This window comes from Limulus polyphemus, unplaced genomic scaffold (genome assembly GCF_000517525.1).
Source record: "Limulus polyphemus unplaced genomic scaffold, Limulus_polyphemus-2.1.2 Scaffold588, whole genome shotgun sequence".
NCBI lineage: Eukaryota > Metazoa > Arthropoda > Merostomata > Xiphosura > Limulidae > Limulus > Limulus polyphemus.
The window spans coordinates 468,942-491,454 of NW_013666198.1; the positions used below are offsets into that span (position 1 = coordinate 468,942).

General features: G+C 33.0%; 1 protein-coding gene across 1 annotated transcript in view; it reads right to left on the reverse strand.

Annotated features, from left to right (window-relative positions):
- Window positions 1-276: 276 nt before the first annotated feature.
- LOC106459294 (glucose transporter type 1-like) overlaps window positions 277-22,513 on the reverse strand; it is a 45,445-nt gene continuing 23,208 nt past the window's right edge. The window contains exons 7-14 of the mRNA XM_013918904.2: window positions 21,133-21,221; window positions 15,386-15,484; window positions 13,411-13,623; window positions 12,861-12,936; window positions 9,347-9,474; window positions 7,523-7,820; window positions 6,204-6,363; window positions 277-3,517 (exon numbers count right to left, since the gene is read on the reverse strand). Of these exons, the coding sequence (XP_013774358.2) occupies window positions 6,266-6,363; window positions 7,523-7,820; window positions 9,347-9,474; window positions 12,861-12,936; window positions 13,411-13,623; window positions 15,386-15,484; window positions 21,133-21,221 (1,001 nt within the window). The 3' untranslated portion in view covers window positions 277-3,517; window positions 6,204-6,265. The remainder of the gene's footprint in view (window positions 3,518-6,203; window positions 6,364-7,522; window positions 7,821-9,346; window positions 9,475-12,860; window positions 12,937-13,410; window positions 13,624-15,385; window positions 15,485-21,132; window positions 21,222-22,513) is intronic.

Sequence of the window (22,513 nt, forward strand, 5' to 3'; positions counted from 1 at the left end):
CAATAAAAGAGTAGCCCAAGAGTTGGCGGAGGGTGGTGTTGACCAGCTACCTTCCCTCTAGTCTTACACTGCTAAATTAGGGATGACTAGCGCAGATAGCCCTCGTGTAGCTTTGCGCGAAATTCGAAACAAACCAAATTATCTGAATATTCCAAATTGTTCTATTATGCATGTAGCATACTCAATCGTGTGTATTTATAAAAGATTGTTTTGCTGGCTAAAATTTCAATATAGAAAAAACAATGGTTTGTGGAGAAAAGAAGGACACTAAAGAACTGAAGTTGTCTACGGTCTTACTGTGGTCCTAGTTGAATTAAAGTTCCTCAGAGGCACATTGAGAAGTAAAAGTTCTGTTCATGAAGTTTGCACATGATTCAGACAATTTTAAAAACTCACGGAATGTGTGCAATGCGGTTTTTTTTCACGCGTTTAATAAATCAAAGGTTATCACCCCAAGTAATTTAACTGTTTGTGTGTGTGTGTTAGCGCAAAGCTATACTACAGGCTGGTTACCTGCTGGATCAATCATCGGAATTTAGGTATTTTGCGACCTGGGAGGGTCAGGTTCTAATAGACCTCCTGTACTATTGTTATCTTATATTCTTGGCTTTAGGTTTGATTGTTTGATATTCTATTACAACTTTCAATTGACAATTTACAAATGACTCTTTGTGCTTAATAACAAACAAACGCTTTTTGCTTTATTACGAAATCTCTAACATCTACTCAAATAGGTAACACGTGAAGGTTTTATAACGTAAATAACTTATTTTATATATATAATTTAGCTTTTTTCTTATAAAGTGTTATACTTGAGCCTCTTAACTTCCCCCCTGGGTCCAAAGTACAGCTTTGTCCAGCTGTCATGTAAGTATTCCAAACTATCACCTACCCACTGGTAAAATAATATAAATAACTGTTAAAGCTCATTTACCATCTCACTCTTGATGTACAGTTAAGAGTAATATGAATATTTTACAGTTTACGTAAGACACCAATGAACAAGAAGAAAGATGGGTTCTGTTATATGTTGGCTTACAAAATTTGCCTAAAACTGTACCATAGTTACTTAAACATGTGAGCCATTATATAAACACTCGAACAGAGATTGGCTGGCTATCCTTTACAACAGTTCACTGTAGGATAAGCAAGATTTCATCTATTTACTGAAAAGAAAAACATGAATACATTCTAGGTTCAACAACATTCATATCTTGTAGAAAAACCTTGTGACTGGAGTATCAGTGTAGACTGTCTGCCAGTTCGAAAGCCTTGAACCATTAAAGTAGGCAAACTATTGCACATACACAGAAAATATTCATATTTTCCAATGCTTAACACTTGTAAGCCTTTTGAAACTTAACGTACACAATACTATGCCGTTAACCAATATAAAATAATAATTCAAGTACTAAATTTGTACTTTTTATTGAAATAATTCAAGGAAGAAACAAGTATATGTCTCTTTAGTCCAACAATATATATATATTTTGTCTATTTACTCTAAGATGAGAAGCCATCTGTTGGGTTTTTAATTAATTATTATGAGGATAACAAGAACTGGTTTTGCATGTTGTGAACTACATTTTAAACACATTATGTAAGATTTCAAGTTTGGAAAAATTCACACTTAAACATTTCATAAACCCATAAACCTTTGTCTGATTATTCTTTAGAAAACCCGAATATTACACTGTATCAAATAATTTCTCTTGTTACATCCTTTTGAGCAAAGTTAACAAGTACAAGAAGACTAGTATACAGACTGTACATTTTATTTACAGATTGCTAACTTACATTTTTACCTAGCATCTACAATAATATAGGAGAAAGTTTATCCCTGTTTATAGAACATTTGGCACCAAAAATATGTTAGTAAAGCTCTTACAGACTAATTAATCAGTATTTGGTTTTACAGTAGACAATTATTTAACAAAATAGAAAACATCCTTACAAAAAGAGACTGTTTTCTTTCATAACAATCCATAAATAACATTTAGTTCCAACAGAAGCTTGAGAATTGTGAGGTTTTATTTTAATCTAGATAAAAAAAAACAATATTAAAAGCTACCCAACTGGTTTTGAGAATTCTAAAATAGCTAACCAAATGAAGGTCAAGCACTCTTAAGAAATATTTTTAAATTGAATTAGATGAAAGATCAAAGTATTACAATATCCTTCCTAATTATATGAAAGATCAAAGTATTACAATATCCCTCCTAATTATATGAAAGATCAAAGTATTACAATATCCTTCCTAATTATATGAAAGATCAAAGTATTACAATATCCTTCCTAATTAGATGAGAGATTAAAGTAGTACAATATCTTTCCTAATTAGATGAAAGATCAAAGTATTACAATATCCTTCCTAATTATATGAAAGATCAAAGTATTACAATATCCTTCCTAATTAGATGAAAGATCAAAGTATTACAATATCCTTCCTAATTAGATGAAAGATCAAAGTATTACAATATCTTTCCTAATTAGATGAAAGATCAAAGTATTAAAATATCCTTCCTAATTAGATGAATCATTTACTGTTATGATCAACTTATTCCATCTTCCTTTGTGCATAAATATTTAACATTTTGTAGATTTGTTTCTAGAAAGATCTTAAAATAAAAATCCACAAATTTATGCTTTTACTTAACTTACAACTAACTCTGACATTACAACTGGACAGAACATGCAGTCCAATGTTGTTGTTTTTCAGGGATCTGAAAGTAAGTAAACTGGGTATAATGATATTCAATGAACACTTTGTCACGGGGCACCTGGAAATCTTTTTATATTTTTTACACAAAAACACATTAAAATTATAAAAGGCAACTTCACTTTAGAAAAACTCGTTCTGATAGATTTAGTGTAAGGTGATGTAAGGTTCCCAAAAGGCTGGCATTCCACTAGTCTAATGGTGGATATACAGAAACCTGAAAAATCTTATTTTTCACAATGTCTTAACCCTTGTTGAAGAGTGAAAAGATAGCTGCATAGCTTGGTCACTTGACTGCCCTGGCAGGTTAGAGGTCACTTAACTAGTCCAAATATTTGACAATAAAATGACAAAGGAAACTGATACCAGCAGATCTGCAACAAAACTGGATGGATAAGAGCCATTTCTTTTATTTCATTAGTTGTATCAGCCTGTTATGATAATATGAACTCTAAAAACATGAGTGTCACACATGAATATGAACTGACATAGGTAGTTGAAAAGCCAACCAACTTTCCATAGTTTCTGAGTTTCCTTCAGATTTCTCTGTTAAGAAAAATATATCTGAAATGGCCTATTTTTCCATTGTTAAATTATGATTTTGGGTAATTATACTCAAACTTTTTTTTTTATATTGTTTGACTTGTCTCAATAAAAATACACAAACTGAAAAAGATGAAATGGCAAACTACTTGAGGGCACGACTGTACAATCAGCTGTCACTGACTTGTGAACTTCTTATTTGAACATATACCTGAGCAGAATGAACTTTGTCAATGATGGTGCTTCAATTAAAGGCTAAAAAAGACAAAAGTAAAACACTTGAATCAATAATTGCAACACAACATATAAGAGAGCAGTTAAATGTTTTTTTAAGTCAGTGTGTGTGAGTGTATATATATATATAAAACACATCAATACTTTTCTTTAAAGATGCACAAAGGTACAGATAACCAGGGAAAACAGTCTGCTGTCACCCACTACACATAACTGATGACATAGTTCCAAAACAAAGCATAGTAAATACTCCATAACAGAAGTCACTGATTTTCTCTACTTAGTTTCCTTAATTTACTACAAACAGAATCATAAATGTAGAAACCTGAATGCATAGAAGTACATGTGTACATGCAGTATAAACTAACTAGACTTTATAATCAAGGTGTGATTTCACACTTTTTGGGTGTGATGTACTGCTACATCCAAAAAGTATGAATTCATACCCTTCATCAGAAAAATGATTTTATACCCACAACAGAATATGTAATATTGAATAGTAATATTTTAAAGAAACCATACACAATACAAAAAAGGTTCGTTTGTAAATTTATATACTGTTATCCTAAAATTATTTTAATATTAACAGTTGTTTTTCCTAACACATAGCACTTGTAACATGACTCCATTCTGATTATAAATTAACACCTTTATACACAAAGCAGGAGCGTGAATTATTTTTATTTGTTCAAAAGTTACACGTTAAAGGTGTAAATTCTCACTCTATCAACACAAGGAGATTCTCTGTCGAAACAATACCCCAATCAGACTTCCTTTTGCTTAGAGTGTAGATTATGGATACCTACACAGCAAACACTGGAATATAAGTGTACACTCACGAAGATTAGAAACTTAACCCATGTTACAGATACGTAAACAGCATAAAATATAAGATACAGTAGAAACTAAATAGGTGATAAATATCTGGAAAGCAGAATCTGGAAATAATATGAAGTTCTGATCAAAATGATAAGTTAACTATACCAATCAGAGCTACAAATAACTTGTAGATTAATTAATGAGGTCATTTTTATATAAGAAACTGGATAAAAGTAATTAATGCCATAAATATATACATAACAAAACCAGGTTAAAACCTATGATTAAAAGTAGTGAATCATCATTTGGCATTCCCACTGTTACTAAAATTTTTGTTTCCAATAGTATTACATGAGGTTTGTGCCAACTCAAGTATTGTAGGTGTTTTTAATCCATACACTATGCTAATGCTATAAAATATAATTACACTAACACCTATTTAAAGAATTACACGGATGTATAATGTGTAGATACACTTTACAATAATTAAGTAATAGACACTTATATAGCATAAAATAAACTACATATATGCACAAATTAAACAAATGATAAAAGAACTAGTAGAGAAACTGATATATATATATACGTAAAAAAGCAGAAAGCAGCTAAGTGACATGCATCTACACAGTAGAAATTGGATTATTTTATGTTGTCTACACACACACACTCAACAGAAGATAACTAAATGATAGAAAGCCACAGAGAGGGGAAATCAAATCTGTATACAGAAAAAGCATACACAGACTAAATGATAGATAATACATAGTATAAACTGGAAAAATATAAATAAATATATATATATATATATATATATGCATACAATAGGTACTAGTGGTGACGAATACCCAGAGAAGAGAAATTGGATTGCATATGTACACACATTGTCAAAATTAGCCATGTGATGAGTATCAATGGTTAAGAAACTCGAAGGTATGTATGCACACATACATAGTGATATCAAAATAGGTGACAAGTATCTACAGTAGAGAAATTTGTTTAAATATGTATACAAAATATAAAAACAAGCAAGAATGCAGATACCATTATAAATTGAAGAACTGAAAATTTACATGTATGCACACATAGGAAAACATAACTATGTACCTACAGAGGAGAGGAAATGGATAATGTATGCATTCAAATAAAAGACAACTAAGTGATAATTACTAAATACTGTTTATTACAGGTACTGAAGAAATGTTGAAACAAATCAGAAGGTCGAAGCCAACAGAGCAGAAACTGGAATATATATATACACCCAGAGTAAAAGCTATTTGTATGATAGTTATAAATATGAAAATTAAAAATATCTGTATGATGTATCTACATATACGTACAGCAGCAACTAACAAGTTGGTAAATACCTACAGGTTACATAACACAAAGTGATTGATGTACATACATTTATTTATATAGTATGTACAAAGTTGCTAAGATATAAATAGCAGCATACGCATGAAGTCTAGTATTTTTCTTTCAATTTTCCTTGTCCAAGGTTATTGGTGAAGGGTGGAATACCTTGAAACCGGTATAACTCAGGAACATGTGGTGAATCGAATGACTGATTAGGCTTCATACATTTAATTTCCAATAGGACCAGTTGAATGATAAATAGACATTAAATGACAAATAATAAATAGCAAAATAAATCCCAATTATAATTTATATAGATACATATGTAAAATATATTTATTTATTAGATGTAATTTAATGTTTGATTTATAATTATATTATTAGCTCATCAAGTTTGCAGAGATGCATGCTATTTTAAGTCTAAAATAATGTTCATACAAAAAAATACAAGTATATCTAATCTAGTGAAGTTGTAATGTGTATTGTTTAAGTTAATGTGCAATAGACGAGAATATATATATTTAAAACAACATACTTGTTACAAACCCACTGCCTGACTCTGTTATTATAGCAGGAGTTTCATCTGCCTTGCCTATACTAGAGTCGATCCTCTAAATGGTTAGGAGCCACCTCCACAAATTTGTTTTTATGGGAAAGTTCTTCTAATTGGCATTGAGAACGATGATGTAAAGGGCCTATGACAGATTATATAAAAATATTCAATAATAAATTTATTGAACCTATCATAATCGACTTATCTAATTTATTTAGCAAAGGTGATATACACTTTACTAAGATAATACAACCATCACACAAGCCTTTAGCAAATAGTGAAATACAGAATAATCACAAAAATTACAATACAAGTTAATAATATAAAAACAACTGAAATTATATATGACTTATATAACTAATTTGACTTATCTAATTTATTTAGCAAAGGTGATATACACTTTACTAAGATAATACAACCATCACACAAGCCTTTAGCAAATAGTGAAATACAGAATAATCACAAAAATTACAATACAAGTTAATAATATAAAAACAACTGAAATTATATATGACTTATATAACTAATTTAGTAAAGATGATATACATGTTACTAAGATGATACAAGTCACCCCGAGCTACACATGGTTTTTCTACAACGTTGTTGAATAGTTGTGCGTTGGTAAAATTGACAACGTCATGCATTATATGTTGTGACAACGTTGTGGTACTGTTACAGGTTAATGGTGAATGCATATATATATATTAATGGATTTTACTAATGCACAACTATTCAGCAACGTTGTAGAAATGCCATGTGTTAGCTGAGCCAAGTCTTTAGGAAATACAGAATAATCACATAAATATATTATAATACAAGATGATAATATAAACAAAACTGAAATTATATAAATGAACAAAATGGAAGAGTGAAAAAAGGTGAAATTAGTAAATTGCTATATTAAAGTAAAACGCTCCTTATATTAAAACAGAATAAAATTATCATGACACGGAAAAGCTTTATGAAATAGGACTACTCATAAACTTATCAATCAGAATGTGAAGTCTCTATAGCAAAGATCAATCACTCTCATTATGTTCACCATTATAACAGGCCTAAATGTATGTATTTGATTAGCCAGCCCAAGCTGTGCTGATGAGCCTTGAATAGGCGAAACTGCAGTCCACAGCAGAGGATACAGCAAATCAAAGAATGCATTAGGCCTCTACGTCACATATTCTCTTTCAACTTAACTCTTGTGAAAAAGAAAAGAAATCATTAACATACATATATACATTCTTAAACTTATTGTGTTTGTCTTCGGCATGTAAAGTGAAAATACATCGCCAATATGATCTTACATGATTCAACTGTCTTTTCTTCAAATATGAATTCTCCTGACTGTATAGATTTCCGTGGAATATTCAATATTATCTTACACGATTCAACTGCTTTGTCTTCAAATATGAATTCTCCTGACTGTATAGATTTCCGTGGGATATTCATGCCATTAATATTACTCATATCCTTCCTCCTGAAGAGAGCATCAATATCTTCAAATGTTTTGTTCTTGGTTTCGGGAACCATTTTGTAGGTAAACGTCCAGAAAATTGCTAGTAGTGCAGTAAAGGGGAGAAAAGTGTAGCTTCCAAAACCATGCTGCAATATTAATAATAATAAGTTTCAAATTTAGTAATAAGAACACAGATCGATTGGTCATACATATATTTTGTCTAGTGGTAAGAAGAACTCTAAAATAAAATTCAAAATACGTTAAATGTTCCAGTAAATCCTGCATCCAATGAGTCAATAAGCATTATGCAAATAATATTGTAAATAACATTTATCACTGTGTAAATAATGTTGTACACAATAATAATTATTTTTTCTGTACGGAAGTAGTTTTTCTTATAATTTTTTCACTATAGCTTGAGACTGATAACTTAACAGGTTATCAACGTTGCCTCGTGAGATGAAACACTAAAAACGTTTTGTCATGACTACGAGAAAACAGCGTCTATAAGTACTTTCAGGTTTTTTTGACCAGGTAAAATAAAATCGTTTTACAATACTATGATTAAAACAACTTAAAAAAAAAGAAAATTTAATCGCCCCCCCCCCCCAGTAGCACAGCGGTATGTCTGCGGACTCACATCGCTAGAACCCGTGGTGGGCAGAGCACAGATAGCCCATTGTGCAGCTTTGTGCTTAATTGCAAACAAAAATTTAATAGAAAAAATTAATTTGGCCTCAAAATATTTCAAATTCATAATACATGAATTATTATGAGGTTACTTAGAGATTTAAGATCTGGAGGCTAATTAATTATAACTGAAGCATCAGAAGTATGTTACAAAAGAGTTTAAGATAGAAACTGAACATACGATTTTTCTTCTGTAAAATGGTTTAAAATCAAATTTTGCTAAAATACAATTAGGTATGTTTTCAAAATGTCTCTGAATTTTTCCCAGTAAACTGTATTATATACATATAAAAATCATGAGAAATAAATCATCATAAGAAAAAGCAGTTTATAGAAATGACTGGAAAATTTAGAGAAGTTCAAGCTCATATGCGGTATTTCTAAGTGAAACTGGTTTCACCCAAGAGTGACAAGATAGGCAAAATAACAGGAGATTCGAATGAGGTACTTATCACAGAGTAGCTCTCAAGTTCTTTGGAACCGAGTAAATTCAAGAAAAGGGAATAAAAGACTGGATACAGTATAAGACACGACGAACAATGTTTATCATTTTGAACACAAACATAGTGTATGCATGTTTACTTTCTTTGGATGCTGGACACTTAATTTCAATGAAACACAGCTATTCTTTCTCCAAAATGAGCTCTATGAAGATTTATACTACACTGATTTAACTTAGCATTGCTTACTTAACTTGGTAACGTCAGACTTACCTAGAGCAACTAGCGCTATTTACATGACTTTACCTTCCATTGAAATCCATGCACATTGTGCAGCTTTACAACCATAGGCAGACCAAATGTTATCTCAAGAGAATCGCAAAGAATAAAGAAAGCTGAAATGGATAAACTTAACTTTTTTAACTATGTGTTATGTGAAAACTGCATATACCCCGAATAACTACCTAGTTCTAAAAATACTAAATTCAATTAAGAAGGTGAGAGAACAAATAATAGATAGAATAAAAACAATGAAAATCTACCAGCATCATTGGAAAGACCAGGCCGACAACAAAGTTGGCAAACCAATTGACTAGCACTGTTATACTTATGGCAGCAGGCCGTGGTCCTTGTGAAAACAGCTCAGCAGTAATCATCCAAGGGATTGAGCCTACAACGAAAGAAATATACTGGTTAACGGAAGGAAACTTCCTGGCAATATCTATCTGAGTGGATAAAAACTGTTGAATGTAGAATTAACTATGAGAACAACACTATCATAAAAGACTGATACTACCTAAAAGAGGTGAATTATTCTTACGTGCAAAACATGTACTAGTTAATACTATAACGCTGTTTTGCTTCTTTTGTTTTCTTGTTCTTGTATTGCCTGTAATGATGGAATAAAGATATATGTATATTTTTCTGCACGTTTATCACAACATGAATGCTTGTTATATGAATATAGAATGCATGTGTTCTAGTTGAGTGAAATGTTTTTAAGCCATTTATCAAATGCTAAGTAAAAGTGTAAATACAACAATTGGATATATTTCTAAAGAATGATTGTACTTGAATAACAAATCTCAAGTACTATCTGTAACATAATGTTCGTGGGCTATATTTAGAAAATGCACTGGAGTGTTCAATGTAAAATACAACAAGGTTTATTAATAGTATCCATCTTATAGATGATTACTATAACAACAAGACATAATAACAACAAAGTTTCATGTTCTATACTCCGGAGCTCTCGTGTTTTTTAATACATTTAATAGGTGATGCCACCATACCACTATTAACTAATAGTAAATTTCTTCTCTGACCATCAACATTTCATGAAAAATACTCTTCCTTTGTTCTAATGGAAACCACAAGTTTACAGATTTTCATTGTAGTAACATGTAGTTTCATCCATCATTTTCGTCCTTTTCACAGCAAAGAAATATTTCCAAAAAGTGAATCTGGTATTTGGTATATGAACTAACCAACACACACACACACATTTAATCGTATTTTAAATTCATATTCAATAGTTAGTTTTGTATATATATATATAATATCACCTAACAGTAGTAATTTTTTAAGGTTTAAGTTAAAATCAATTTAAAGCAAGTACACGTCTTTTCTATTCGAGTTATTCTCACTCTCTCTCAAGAACTATATGACATTTGGTTTCGAATGTTCTTAAAGCAATGTATTGCACGTGCCACATTACCCAAAGTTCTCCATTCTCCAACAGTCCACGTGACTTATTGTGCAGACACCAGGTACACTGTAACATCACTAATTGTCGACTTTAGTAACATGAAATTCATATTTAAGGTTATCAGATAAATCACAGCAAATAAGACAGGTGAACAGTGACAGTCAGTTTGTTAATATCAAATAGTGTGATTCTTCATTTAGCTCAGATAATCTTTACCAAAACCCTCTGAATAATAATTCGGTGCATGTGAGAGGACAACAAGCAGACCCGTGGGGAAAGAAAAAAAAAGCAATAATCTGAATGAGAATCTGGGTCATTCAGAATCGGGGTAACACAAAAGGCTAGGTACAGTGTTTGTCATCCCTTACAAACTATATCTTAGGTAGGAAGGCTCTATCTGGACACCAGTAAAGAAAGTTATGACAAAATAAAAAGCGTGATGCACTGTGGGTATAGATACTTAAACGTCTCTTATACAATGTAAACAAGCGTAAAAAATGTCTTGAGGGATATATGACAAAGCAGACAAGGGTTTAAAGGATATAGAAGTTAAGAAATATGAGTAACGTGGAAAGTGAAGAGCCTATAACAACAGAAGTGGATAAACTATTAATATAAATAACCAAGACAGCTTAATATTCTTCAATATATTTTGTTCTCTTACAAAAATTTAGCATTGGAAAAAAATAACATCTGGTGCTTTATGAATAGATGGCCATAAACCAACGAATGGCTATATTAAACTTTCAATAATGTTAGTAAGGGAGTTATCTTTCAAAATAGCATAAAATGGCGATTTAATATAGTAGTGCTACCTATTCAATTTTTTTTTTTATTTAAAGATTTAAGTTAAAACGAAATCTACCTTACTAGAAATATTTCATATATGTGATAAAGTAAAATGAAATTGATAAGTGACACGTTATGTTTAGCTCTACATGTGTCAGTAAATTTAGTGATATTCAAGCCCTACTTTTTATAAGACTTATAATTTCTTGAAATTGCAATATAACTTTTAAAAAGTGTTAGTTCCATAAAGATTATATATTCATACTGACTGTATACACAGCCTACCAATAAGTAAAGAGACACCCACTTCAGGAGAAACGCCATTTTGTTAATAAAACAAATATCAAAAATAAAGAGTTCAAAATTACAGTTAGCATTTAGTAAATCAGCACTTTGCAATATTTAATGCATAAATATAATTACGCATCTTAGGTACAAGATATGAAGTCTGAGCCTATGGGGCTGTACCTGACACCTATGATCTGGGCATATGAGACTGTACCTCACAACTGTGATCTGGGCATATGGAACTGTACCTCACACCTATGATCTGGGCATATGGGACTGTACCTCACAACTGTGATCTGGGCATATGAGACTGTACCTCACACCTGTGATCTGGGCATATGAGACTGTACCTCACACCTGTGATCTTGAGCAGGAATGACCATCCTTTCACATGCCCTGCAACTGCAAATGTCAAGCTTCCCAAGTGGACTTCACTTCTGTGATCCTTTACAAGAATGGCCAATCCCTTCACTTGCCCTGCTGTTGCGATTGCTCAACTGACCAAGTGGGACATACCTTCACACCAGAACAGAAATAATTTCATATTTTACTTAATTGCAGATGGTTTGAGAGATTTAGTTCCAGGGAGGATAGTCATGAAGCCCATGTCCAAATCTGGGCTTGTCATAAAAACCTACAGCTTCTGAAAAGGCAAAGGAGCGTGGTAGCATTTCACATGTGATAACCACTGCTGTTGATGTACGATATTGCCTGGAATAAAGATTGGCTGCCGTCTAGACAACACGCGTGTCACTTTAATTCATGCTATGACGATAATTCATGATGTTATTGGAACACGTTTACACCTGCCCAACATTAACTGGCGTTTTATATGGGTCATTCTCACCATAAATCTCTTCTTACAAAATAACGTATCTGTGCTGCTCGTTTCAGGCAGCTACAAGTGACAGGAACTGCACTGTCATCATATTCACTATGAACCGCAGTACTAGAAGTAAACTGTTAATTTCTCACTGCCTTTGGCTTCTGCTCTCCTATCGAGACATCATGAAAATACGGTTGATTCCTGGGAACCTTTTCGTTCATGCATAGCTGCTTTTATTATGTGATATTTCCTAAAATATACTTGTATTTATGCATTGGTGATATTTGCACATGACGTTACGAAGATGATTGATTTATATTCTCTGGGGTGAATGTCTACGTACTTATGCATAACCTGCGTATTATAACTTACAATTATGCTTTACTACTTTTACAAGAACTTGTTTGTGTTAACTATATAAGAACTGTAATAATATTTTACTTACCTGGTCCTATTGCAAAGAAGACGACAAAGCTTAGTGTACTCACAACACTTATGTACGTAACCCACGTATAAAGGAACTACAAAAAAGTCAGGTATTCATTAAAAAACAAAGTCATTACTTTTTACCTATTTTTATCACAATCAAGTGCTACTAACAAATACTTGATCAAAGCCAACCTTTTTTTGATAGCATATATATAGCACACGTGTTTTGGAATAAGATAAATCACTCATTCCGTGGCAGCTTGCAGTATAAAATTATATATTATAGCTCACTATTGAAACTGAATGAATCCCCAGCTGACAAGGTATTGTAATATTTGATTGATATACAGACTTGCTTTAGCTGAATATACATCATATTAACCATTACAGGTGTTTGAAACATATTAAATAGAGGTTAAAGTCTTAGTATTAAACTTCTATCACTGGGCTAAATATAAATGTTTGTCTTGTTCTAATGTTTCATTGCTTCTTTCAAAACAAATTCAAATATAATAACGTAAATCTTTAGTGTTAAGTAGGAAAAAAAATACTAAAACGTTTCTTACCTTAACAAGTAATGAAATGGTGATGAAAATACTAAAAATGAACATTCCCCCAAGACCATAAATTTGTAATGTCCTTCTACCGGCATGGTCCATCAGAGGAATAGATACCAATGTCATGGCAACCATAACAAATCCAACTCCAATGGTGACGTACCTTGATGTTGTATCTGAAAGTCCTGCTTCTGTGAAGAGGTTGGTGGAGTAATAGAACACCTAGTGGAAATAAAAATTAAACAGTATTTTATAATAAATATATTATTTTGATATTAGAAGTTATTCATCTACATTACATTCAAAATCAAATGTTATCATAAATATTTAATCTCGTGAATAAATTTTCAAGTATTTTTATTTCCCATATTCCACTATCATGTTAGCACTATTTTTAAGCAAACAAAAACAACTAGAACTCACATCTACTTGTAACCTTAGGAACCAATAGTGTAAGGAAGAAAAGTATACCAGAAGTTAAATAACGATATACACTAAAGAAAAATTATTTGTACCCCCCTCCCAACCATCACCACCAAAAAGGAAATATTCAGTGTTTGTAATCAAACAAGTACTGATTATTCCTTTTTGGTGTGTTTGTAATTAAGCACAAAGCTACACAAGGGGCTATCGGAACAGGTATCGAAACACGGTTTCTAGCGTTGAAGTCCGCAGACATGCCGCTGTGCCACTGGGGGGGTCCCTTTTTTAGTGGCAAGTATATATCATTTTTTATGTGTAACATTATGTTTGTTTGTAATTAAGCACAAAGCTACACAATGGGCTATCTGTCCTATGCCCACCATGGGTATCGAAACCCGGATTCTAGCGTTGTAAGTTCGCAGACATACCGCTGTGCCACTGGGGAGCAGTAACATTATGATAACAAACTTTCTGCAGGAAGCTTCAAATGTATTTAAGTGAGAAAGGAAAAATGAATACATAAATATGCATTGACGAGGTAAGTAAATTTTCAAAGTTCTTTTACTTTTGATAGTTACAAATACTGATAGTGATTTATTTTATAATATTTTTAACCAATTTGGTACTGTGTGTGAAAATTTAATTCCAATGCGGCTCTAATATTCTCTAGAATTATTGTTTGAGATTTAGAAGAATAGTAAAAAGTTAAAACAAAGTTTAATAACAGTAAGAAAGTGGCTATCTTATACTGAAAATAATTTTTCCCTGAATGTTTTCTCCAAATTGATTTATATATATTGAGATTACTTTTTAAAATGAAAATTCATTAAAGTATAGGGCCTTACATGGCATAGTGGTTAGGACACTCGACTGCTAATCTGAGGATCACGGGTTCGAATACCGTCCTCGAACAAGCTCGCCCTTTCAGCTATGAAAGAATTATAATGTGACGGTCAATCCCACTATTTGTTGATAAAATATAGCCTAAGAGTTGGCAGCGTGATGTTGACTATCTACCTTCCCTCTAGTCTATCACTTCAAAATTAGGGGTGGCTAGTAGGCCTTAATTAGGCCTTTGAGTAGGTTTGCGGGAAACTCAAAATCAATAAAATTAAAGTACCATACAAATGCTTACCACACATATTTAAGCCTTTTTTATTTTCCTTTAAAAGCTACAAACCAAAACAACAAAACAAGAATTTCAACTTTATGAAATTTTAAACTGTGATTGGCCTTACTCGCACTAATTATTCGTAAAGCAACAAAACAATATTATCTTTGTTCATACCTAATTAATCACAAATCTATTATTCCTACCCTAATAAATGCTCATCCGGACAAAATTAGGTGGGCTCTAATATCCATTAAACCTTTTAGCTTGGGCTACAGTAATTTTCTGTTTTCTCCTGTCTTTCCTAGACTTTTCCTATAGAGTGTTTCTTCAAACTGTTATGTTTCGAATATTAATAGGAAAGTACTGATTGAATAAGTAACCAAAATTCCTACTTGTGCTTGAAATTTAGTATAATTCAACAAGGTGTTTCAGAACTGTGATACATACTGCACTGATGCCTGAGAATTGTTGTGACAACTGCATGACAATACCAATTAACAAAGGAAGGTGATGTGACTTGTTCCTGATCAGCTGCCACATGGTTATCTGGAAGGAAAAAAACAAATGGAACAATACTGAATATGTCCTGTAAACAACTTTTAAAAAATCTAACGTATGTCAGTGGTTTCCAAACTGTGTGAAAAAAATCTAACGTATGTCGGTGGTTTCCAAACTGTGTGAAAAAAATTTAACGTATGTCAGTGTTTACCAAACTGTGTGAAAAAAATCTAACGTATGTCAGTGGTTTCCAAACTGTGTGAGAAAATCTACCGTATGCCAGTGGTTTCCAAACTGTGTGAAAAAAATCTAATGTATTTCAGTGGTTTCCAAAGTGTGTGAAAAAATCTAACGTATGTCAGTGGTTTCCAAACTGCGTGAAAAAATCTAACGTATGTCAGTGGTTTCCAAACTGTGTGAAAAAAAAATCTAACGTATGTCAGTGGTTTCCAAACTGCGTGAAAAAAAAATCTACCGTATGTCAGTGGTTTCCAAACTGTGTGAAAAAAAATCTACCGCATGCCAGTGGTTTCCAAACTGTGTGAAAAAAAATCTAACGTTTGTCAGTGGTTTCCAAACTGTGTGTTGCGTGGGTTAGGGTGTCGTCAATGAAAAAGTTCTGGAAACCACTGACGTATGTATTAAATACAAGTATGTATACGTGCGTTCTGTTAGGAAGTTTCTAAAGTGTCTCAAGATGTTTGATTCAAACCTTCAACTATTAAAAACTTATAAAAACAATTGTAATGATCCAAAACTTTTATTAAAATCTCCCTTTGTTTTCAATACTTCTTTGCTTTTTACAGCCATAAATCAGATCACATCTGTTAAAAAACAAACCAGATGTTGTATCTGATCTCTCCATGAGTTATGGATTTTGAATACTGTCTACATTCTTTCAAAACCTACCTTTAGTTTACATGTAATCCCTCCCTGATTATTTGTGTATTATATCTGAAAGCAGTTTAAAAATATGTATGCAGATTTCTGTTGACTTTTAATATTTTTTTTAAACATCCAACTATAGATGTATTATGTTACACCATAATTAGACTATTTAGATTCTTACTTAATGACACGAACAAGGCTAAGGAAGGCACACTTGGCTCATATAATGATAATGTGGTATTCTCGGGTAAAACTGATTACCACCAAGAGTGACAAAATAAAATCCGCAGGAAGTTCTAAGGAATATATTATAAAGAAAATCCGAATTATCTGAGCCCAAGTTTAAGAAAGAAAGATACTGGGCACGAGGTAAGACACAAACAAACAATCTTTATTTAACAACACAATCAAACAATGTGTGTTTGTGGCCGGAGAAAGCTTTTTTTTTCTTGAAGTTGTAGTATCTTTAAAAATCTCCCTAGAAATCTAAAGAACTTATTTCAGACATCTATACTATTTTCTCCCAGAGTGCTTGAACTACTGGAGTGATTATTGGTCATTTCCATTGAAACATAAGGAAATCTATAGCCCAAGTCGTCACCTGGTCATCACCTTTCACACATAGTATGTACAACTTTGCAGAAACCTTTCCATCGGGAAGACAAATGTGATGCTTCAGGTTCATGACACAGCACTGAGCAATAGGTTGGTAGAGTGAAAGGAACTTAATATCTTTCTTCGCCAACATTCTATGTGAAAACCACATACATCAGAATAAATGCAACTTTATATTTATAAGAGAGAATAGGAAACACATGGTATGCCTGCATAACACAATAAGAAATGTCTTGACATGTTATCTCATTGCCTTATACGCCCTTCTCATAATTACAGGAGCGTCAATCGCTGCATGGTAAGTGGGGAGCATTAATAAACCTTTGATATATGTTCAATCACATTATGGAATTTGTACCCATGTAATGACTGAAATAGTCATGAATTTCACTCTTCCATAATTAGTATAGAATATATCTTTATTGAGGTATATACAAGTAATATTTTTCTAAATTCCCATGCAGTTTCTACATGTAATAAATTACATTCGTGTGCTAATTTTTTACACTTGAAATGGATACATAAAATGACTTTTGTTTTTAAGCCTCAACCTAGTATGTATGTGGACTTCTTGAAGAATACAGCCTATCGAAATAGCCTTGTAACTTAGATGAGGATTGGTATAATTTGAGCTTCTCCTGTACGTCACCATTGTCTCATTGGTCAATGTATCTGAGCATGAATGCCTTACCTTGGTGTTCTTCTTTAAGAAATATGATACCATCATTATCATAAATGGATGACATGTTTCTAGTTTCTATGTAACCCTTTAATGGTTCAGCAGTAAGTTTACAGACTTACAATGTTAAAATCCAAGGTTGGATTACCCATGGTGGACAGAACACAGGTAGCCTATTGTGTGGCTTTGTGCTCAAACAAACAAATAAACACATATTTCCTGTATATGTCTTACGCACCAGAATGAAGCACTTCTGAAACTGGCATTGCTGCATAGCGTATACCATTGTCACGATACATGCTTTGAAAGCTGACCACAGGCTCTATTATATGCAATAATTGCCTTCTCTGAGCAGGCTGTGCCTTAATACATATTTTCCAGGCTTTATCAGTATTACTGTTTTGACAGTATAGGTTGTTCCTATTGTAGAAGTTGTTTGTTTGTCTTTATCTTTGGTGGAGAGATTGTTCAGGGTATGAGGGCTTCCCAAAAGCTTGACACACTTGTATGTGTTTCTAGATTGACGGTGGAGAGATTGTTCAAGGTATGAGGGCTTCTCAAAAGCTTCACACACTTGTATGTGTTTCTAGATTGATGGTGGAGAGATTGTTCAGGGTATGAGGGCTTCCCAAAAGCTTGACACACTTGTCTGTGTTTCTAAATTGACGGTGGAGAGATTGTTCAAGGTATGAGGGTTTCCCAAAAGCTTGACACACTTGTATGTGTTTCTATATTGTTTTACACTACTTGGTATTCCAATCTTCACACACACATATCATGTCAGACATAAATGACACTCTGTCATCTTGAAGCTCATGGATTCTTGTTGGTTCACAGTCGTTAGCTATATTGTAGGAAAGAGAATGTAAACCTTTTTCATTAATAATTTCAACTGCTTTCCAGGAGGAATGCTTGGCAAGTCTTTTTCTGCTAGAAACAAAAGAATGTTGTTAAAGAAGTCAGTCAAGAACCTCTAATATACAGGATGCTACCTTTCTTGTACACATTGGTGAGTTGGATTTGGGTGGGTAACACTGAGTGAGATCCACTCGATTGTTCCACTGTGAGCTGTCATAAACTTCATAGCAGACGCTACTGTCATGTCAAGCTGAAGTGGCTGTCCCAGCCTCTGGGTCAATATGTGGTATGAAGTTAAAGCCAGTGACATAGAACTCCCCAGGGTGTTAGTATGATGTCATAAAATTCCGAGAGTTTCTCAGGGCAGTACTTGTCCACCGCCAATCTCCTTGAAATTGCAGAAACATATCTTGATTCCTTTTCTTCTTATTATTCTCCTGCACAGTTGAGGTCCTTTACTGAGTGCAAGATTTCTGTTACTTTCATGGGGATATGTCTTGGCACTATTGTGTAAAGTATTAATGTTTCTGGGCAAAAGATTAATCACTCACTGTTCAGAAGTCTTGTTCCTAGTCTTATCCACCATAACAAAATGGGCGAGTGACGGCAGGCAAGTAGCCTATTAAAATGGAGCTGCCATTCTTGTGGTGGGTGCACATTGGACAATAGGGTATAAATATATCCTCCTACTTTCGATGACGAGGAACCCACTTTGAGACTAATAATGGCTGGAGACGGCTTGAATGGGTAATGAAGAAAAACTTTAATATAAGTTCAACATAACAGCAAATGTACAACGTTTCGACAAGGGTTTGTCATCATCAGGTATCCATTCAAGCCGTCTCCAACCATTATTAATATCCTCCTACTGTCGAGAATCTTCCCTGGTACAGGACTTCAAATCAATCACGCTCATTTATTTTCAATAACTGGGCATCTCATTCAACCCTCTAGTAACACAGTGTGTCAAAATATCGACTTCACCTGATGATCCGTGTAGAGATTGGAACAAAATTATAAACGTTTAGTGTGGTGATATAGTACTAGAAGAAACGATGTTTGTGAACACTTTTGTTACAGTTACAGTCCCAATGATTTTATGATAAGAAATGTTTTTCGTGGAACAAGATGAGTTAGACTTAGCTAACTCATTTTGAACTTGACCATATCAAATTATGTTTCACTAACAAAGTTGCTGTTGTGTTAGACCTTGTTTCGTGTACTTTTATCTTTCATTATTATTTTGAGTTGTGTTTTTATCTTTGTTTTTAGCCTCTCCCCCAGTAGCACAGCGGAAAGTCTACAAACTTATAACTCTAAAAGTCAGGTTTCAATACCCATGGCCTATTGTGAAGCTTTGTGCTTAACTACAAACAAACAAAATCTTTCTATTTACCGGCAACTGGAATTTTATGTTGAACAGAGTTGTTTAAACAGTTGTTTAACAACAAGTAAGAGCTTGGAATGGTCTATTCTTTCATTGGGGGTGTGTCTGTGAACCAGACTAGTTTCGGATAATTCCACTTCTCATCAGTAACCCTGGACACTTCCACCACTGAAATATCAGACCAAACCAAGGCTTTATAGTAGTGAGGTATCAAAAATCTAAATGGTGTATTTAAGTGTTTTACACTCACAAATTTTATGTATTAATATTTCTTGTGTGTATTCAGGTGTTGTGGTGTCGTGAATGTTACCCGAGGGAAGCATCTAATACATTTTGTGATCAGTAATTACTCTTTTTATTCGGCCATCAAAGTTAATTTTCAATCTGTAGGCATGGTCATATCTAAGATAAAGAAATTGGGGTCATATATTTCACCATTCTATAAGTAGTATACAACATATCTTTATTAAGTGATATTCATATGATACTTTTCTTACTTTCTGTGCAGTTTCTACACACAATTAATCACAGATGCCTAATCTTTTATGGGCATAAACGAGTGCTAATCCTATTACGTAGGTAAATAATATGTACTGAAACCTTTGTTTTTAAGTCTCAATTAATTAAAAACTAGTGTATGTGTTTCTGTACGGACTCCTTGAAAGGTTACCAATTCAAACAGGAAATACAGAAATGTGTATAACTGGCTTGGCCTAAGATTGCATGTAGACCATTGGTTGGAGTACGTATCCTGTGTGGACTTGTGGGATACCTTCGCCTGACTTTCTTTGTTTCACTAGAGCATTTAAGTCGAGTAACTCTAGAAATCTGTCTCTTGTTCTTGACACCTAAACGCTCTTGGTCTTCGACTGTCTTTCGTTTTGAGGGTTTATGACCCCCGCAGCCAAATGATATAGAAGACGAATTCCAACTAGTTTTGGTAAGAGAACAATGTTTTTGCTTAATAAAGAAATGCCGTGTTTACTAGCTTTCATCTTCTGTTTGTGTTCAATTTATTCTTCGCTTAACAGTCGTGACCTTGCATTTTGTGTGATTTTTTAGCTTTAATGCGGGACCTGAATTCCACACACGAACCTTTAGTACCAGGTTTTTATGTTGTAAGCCTGCTGAACAGTTATTGTTGTTGAATTTCAAAATTATCCTGTATTTACAAAATAAAAACTGAGAAAGAATCTTGAAATTATTATGATGAAAAAAACACTAGTACTGAAAAACGAAAGTTATCTTTACAATGTTCATTAAGTTTACCTCTACTTCATGTTGGTGAGCCCGCTCCTCTGCTTTCATTTCTTCTATATCATCTTCTATTTGACTTGAGCTCCTTAACCTTTGTAAGGCTGCCATATGAATATAACATATCAGTTAACTGTTTCTAGCTTATCTAAACTTACCACACTAATTATTATACAATATAACATATCAATTAACTGTTTCTAGCTTATCTAAACTTACCACACTAATTATTACACAATATAACATATCAGTTAACTGTTTCTAGCTTATCTAAACTTACCACACTAATTATTACACAATATAACATATCAATTAACTGTTTCTAGCTTATCTAAACTTACCACACTAATTATTATACAATATAACATATCAATTAACTGTTTCTAGCTTATCTAAACTTACCACACTAATTATTATACAATATAACATATCAATTAACTGTTTCTAGCTTATCTAAACTTACCACACTAATTATTACACAAATAGTTTCTTAAGTTTTAAATTACACAAGTAAAATACAAGCTTGTTAATCAATACACATATTCTTAATATATTTTTAAAATTGTCATAAATACATATCTTTTAATTTCTAAAGTCCTCATGCAGATACAAAATAATGTTGGAGGTCATTTATGTAAGTCTAATAATAATATTTAAAGTAACCATATATATATATATATATATATATACAGTACAGATATAGACAATTCCTTAATTTTTAAACTTTTGTGACTTATACCAAAAATAAAAAAGACTAAAATTACACATTTTTCCCGATTTCATAAAACAAAAATTGTCATTCGAGTCACCGAAAGAACAGATAATCTTCATTCAAGTAGGGCAACACCTTACAAACTACAAATATGACTGAATAAGAATCGTCAACATCTGCAAATCCAGCAATGAACAAAAACACTTCAATTCCAGCTTAAGCGTAAGTGGTGGGCCAGCAGTAAGTTTAAGGACTAAAACATAGGATTCGATTACCTGTGGTAGACAGAGCCTAGATAGCTCATTATGTATCTTAGTGCAACCAGCTTAAACACCAGTAGAAAAACAAAACATTGCGAATTAATGCTAGGCACCCGAAGACAAAGAAAGGATCCTTAATTCCAGGGAGGCATAAATATATCTCTCAGCAAACTAACATGCAGGTGTGTGCAATAGTTTGAAGTGTTTACATTGAGCATCACGCTCAAGCAAAAGAAGAATCCAGCAGCAATGGCAACTGCTGCAAGGACCCTGCTCCAAAACAGTGTCCAGAACCTAAAAAGGTCCCATTTTCTCACCAAAGATACATCAACCTGTTGCACCACTAACTTTACTGCAGCTAACTGTATAATGCATGCAATTACCCATTTTTAAATACGTTCTGAATTCTAGCTGAGAAACTAGT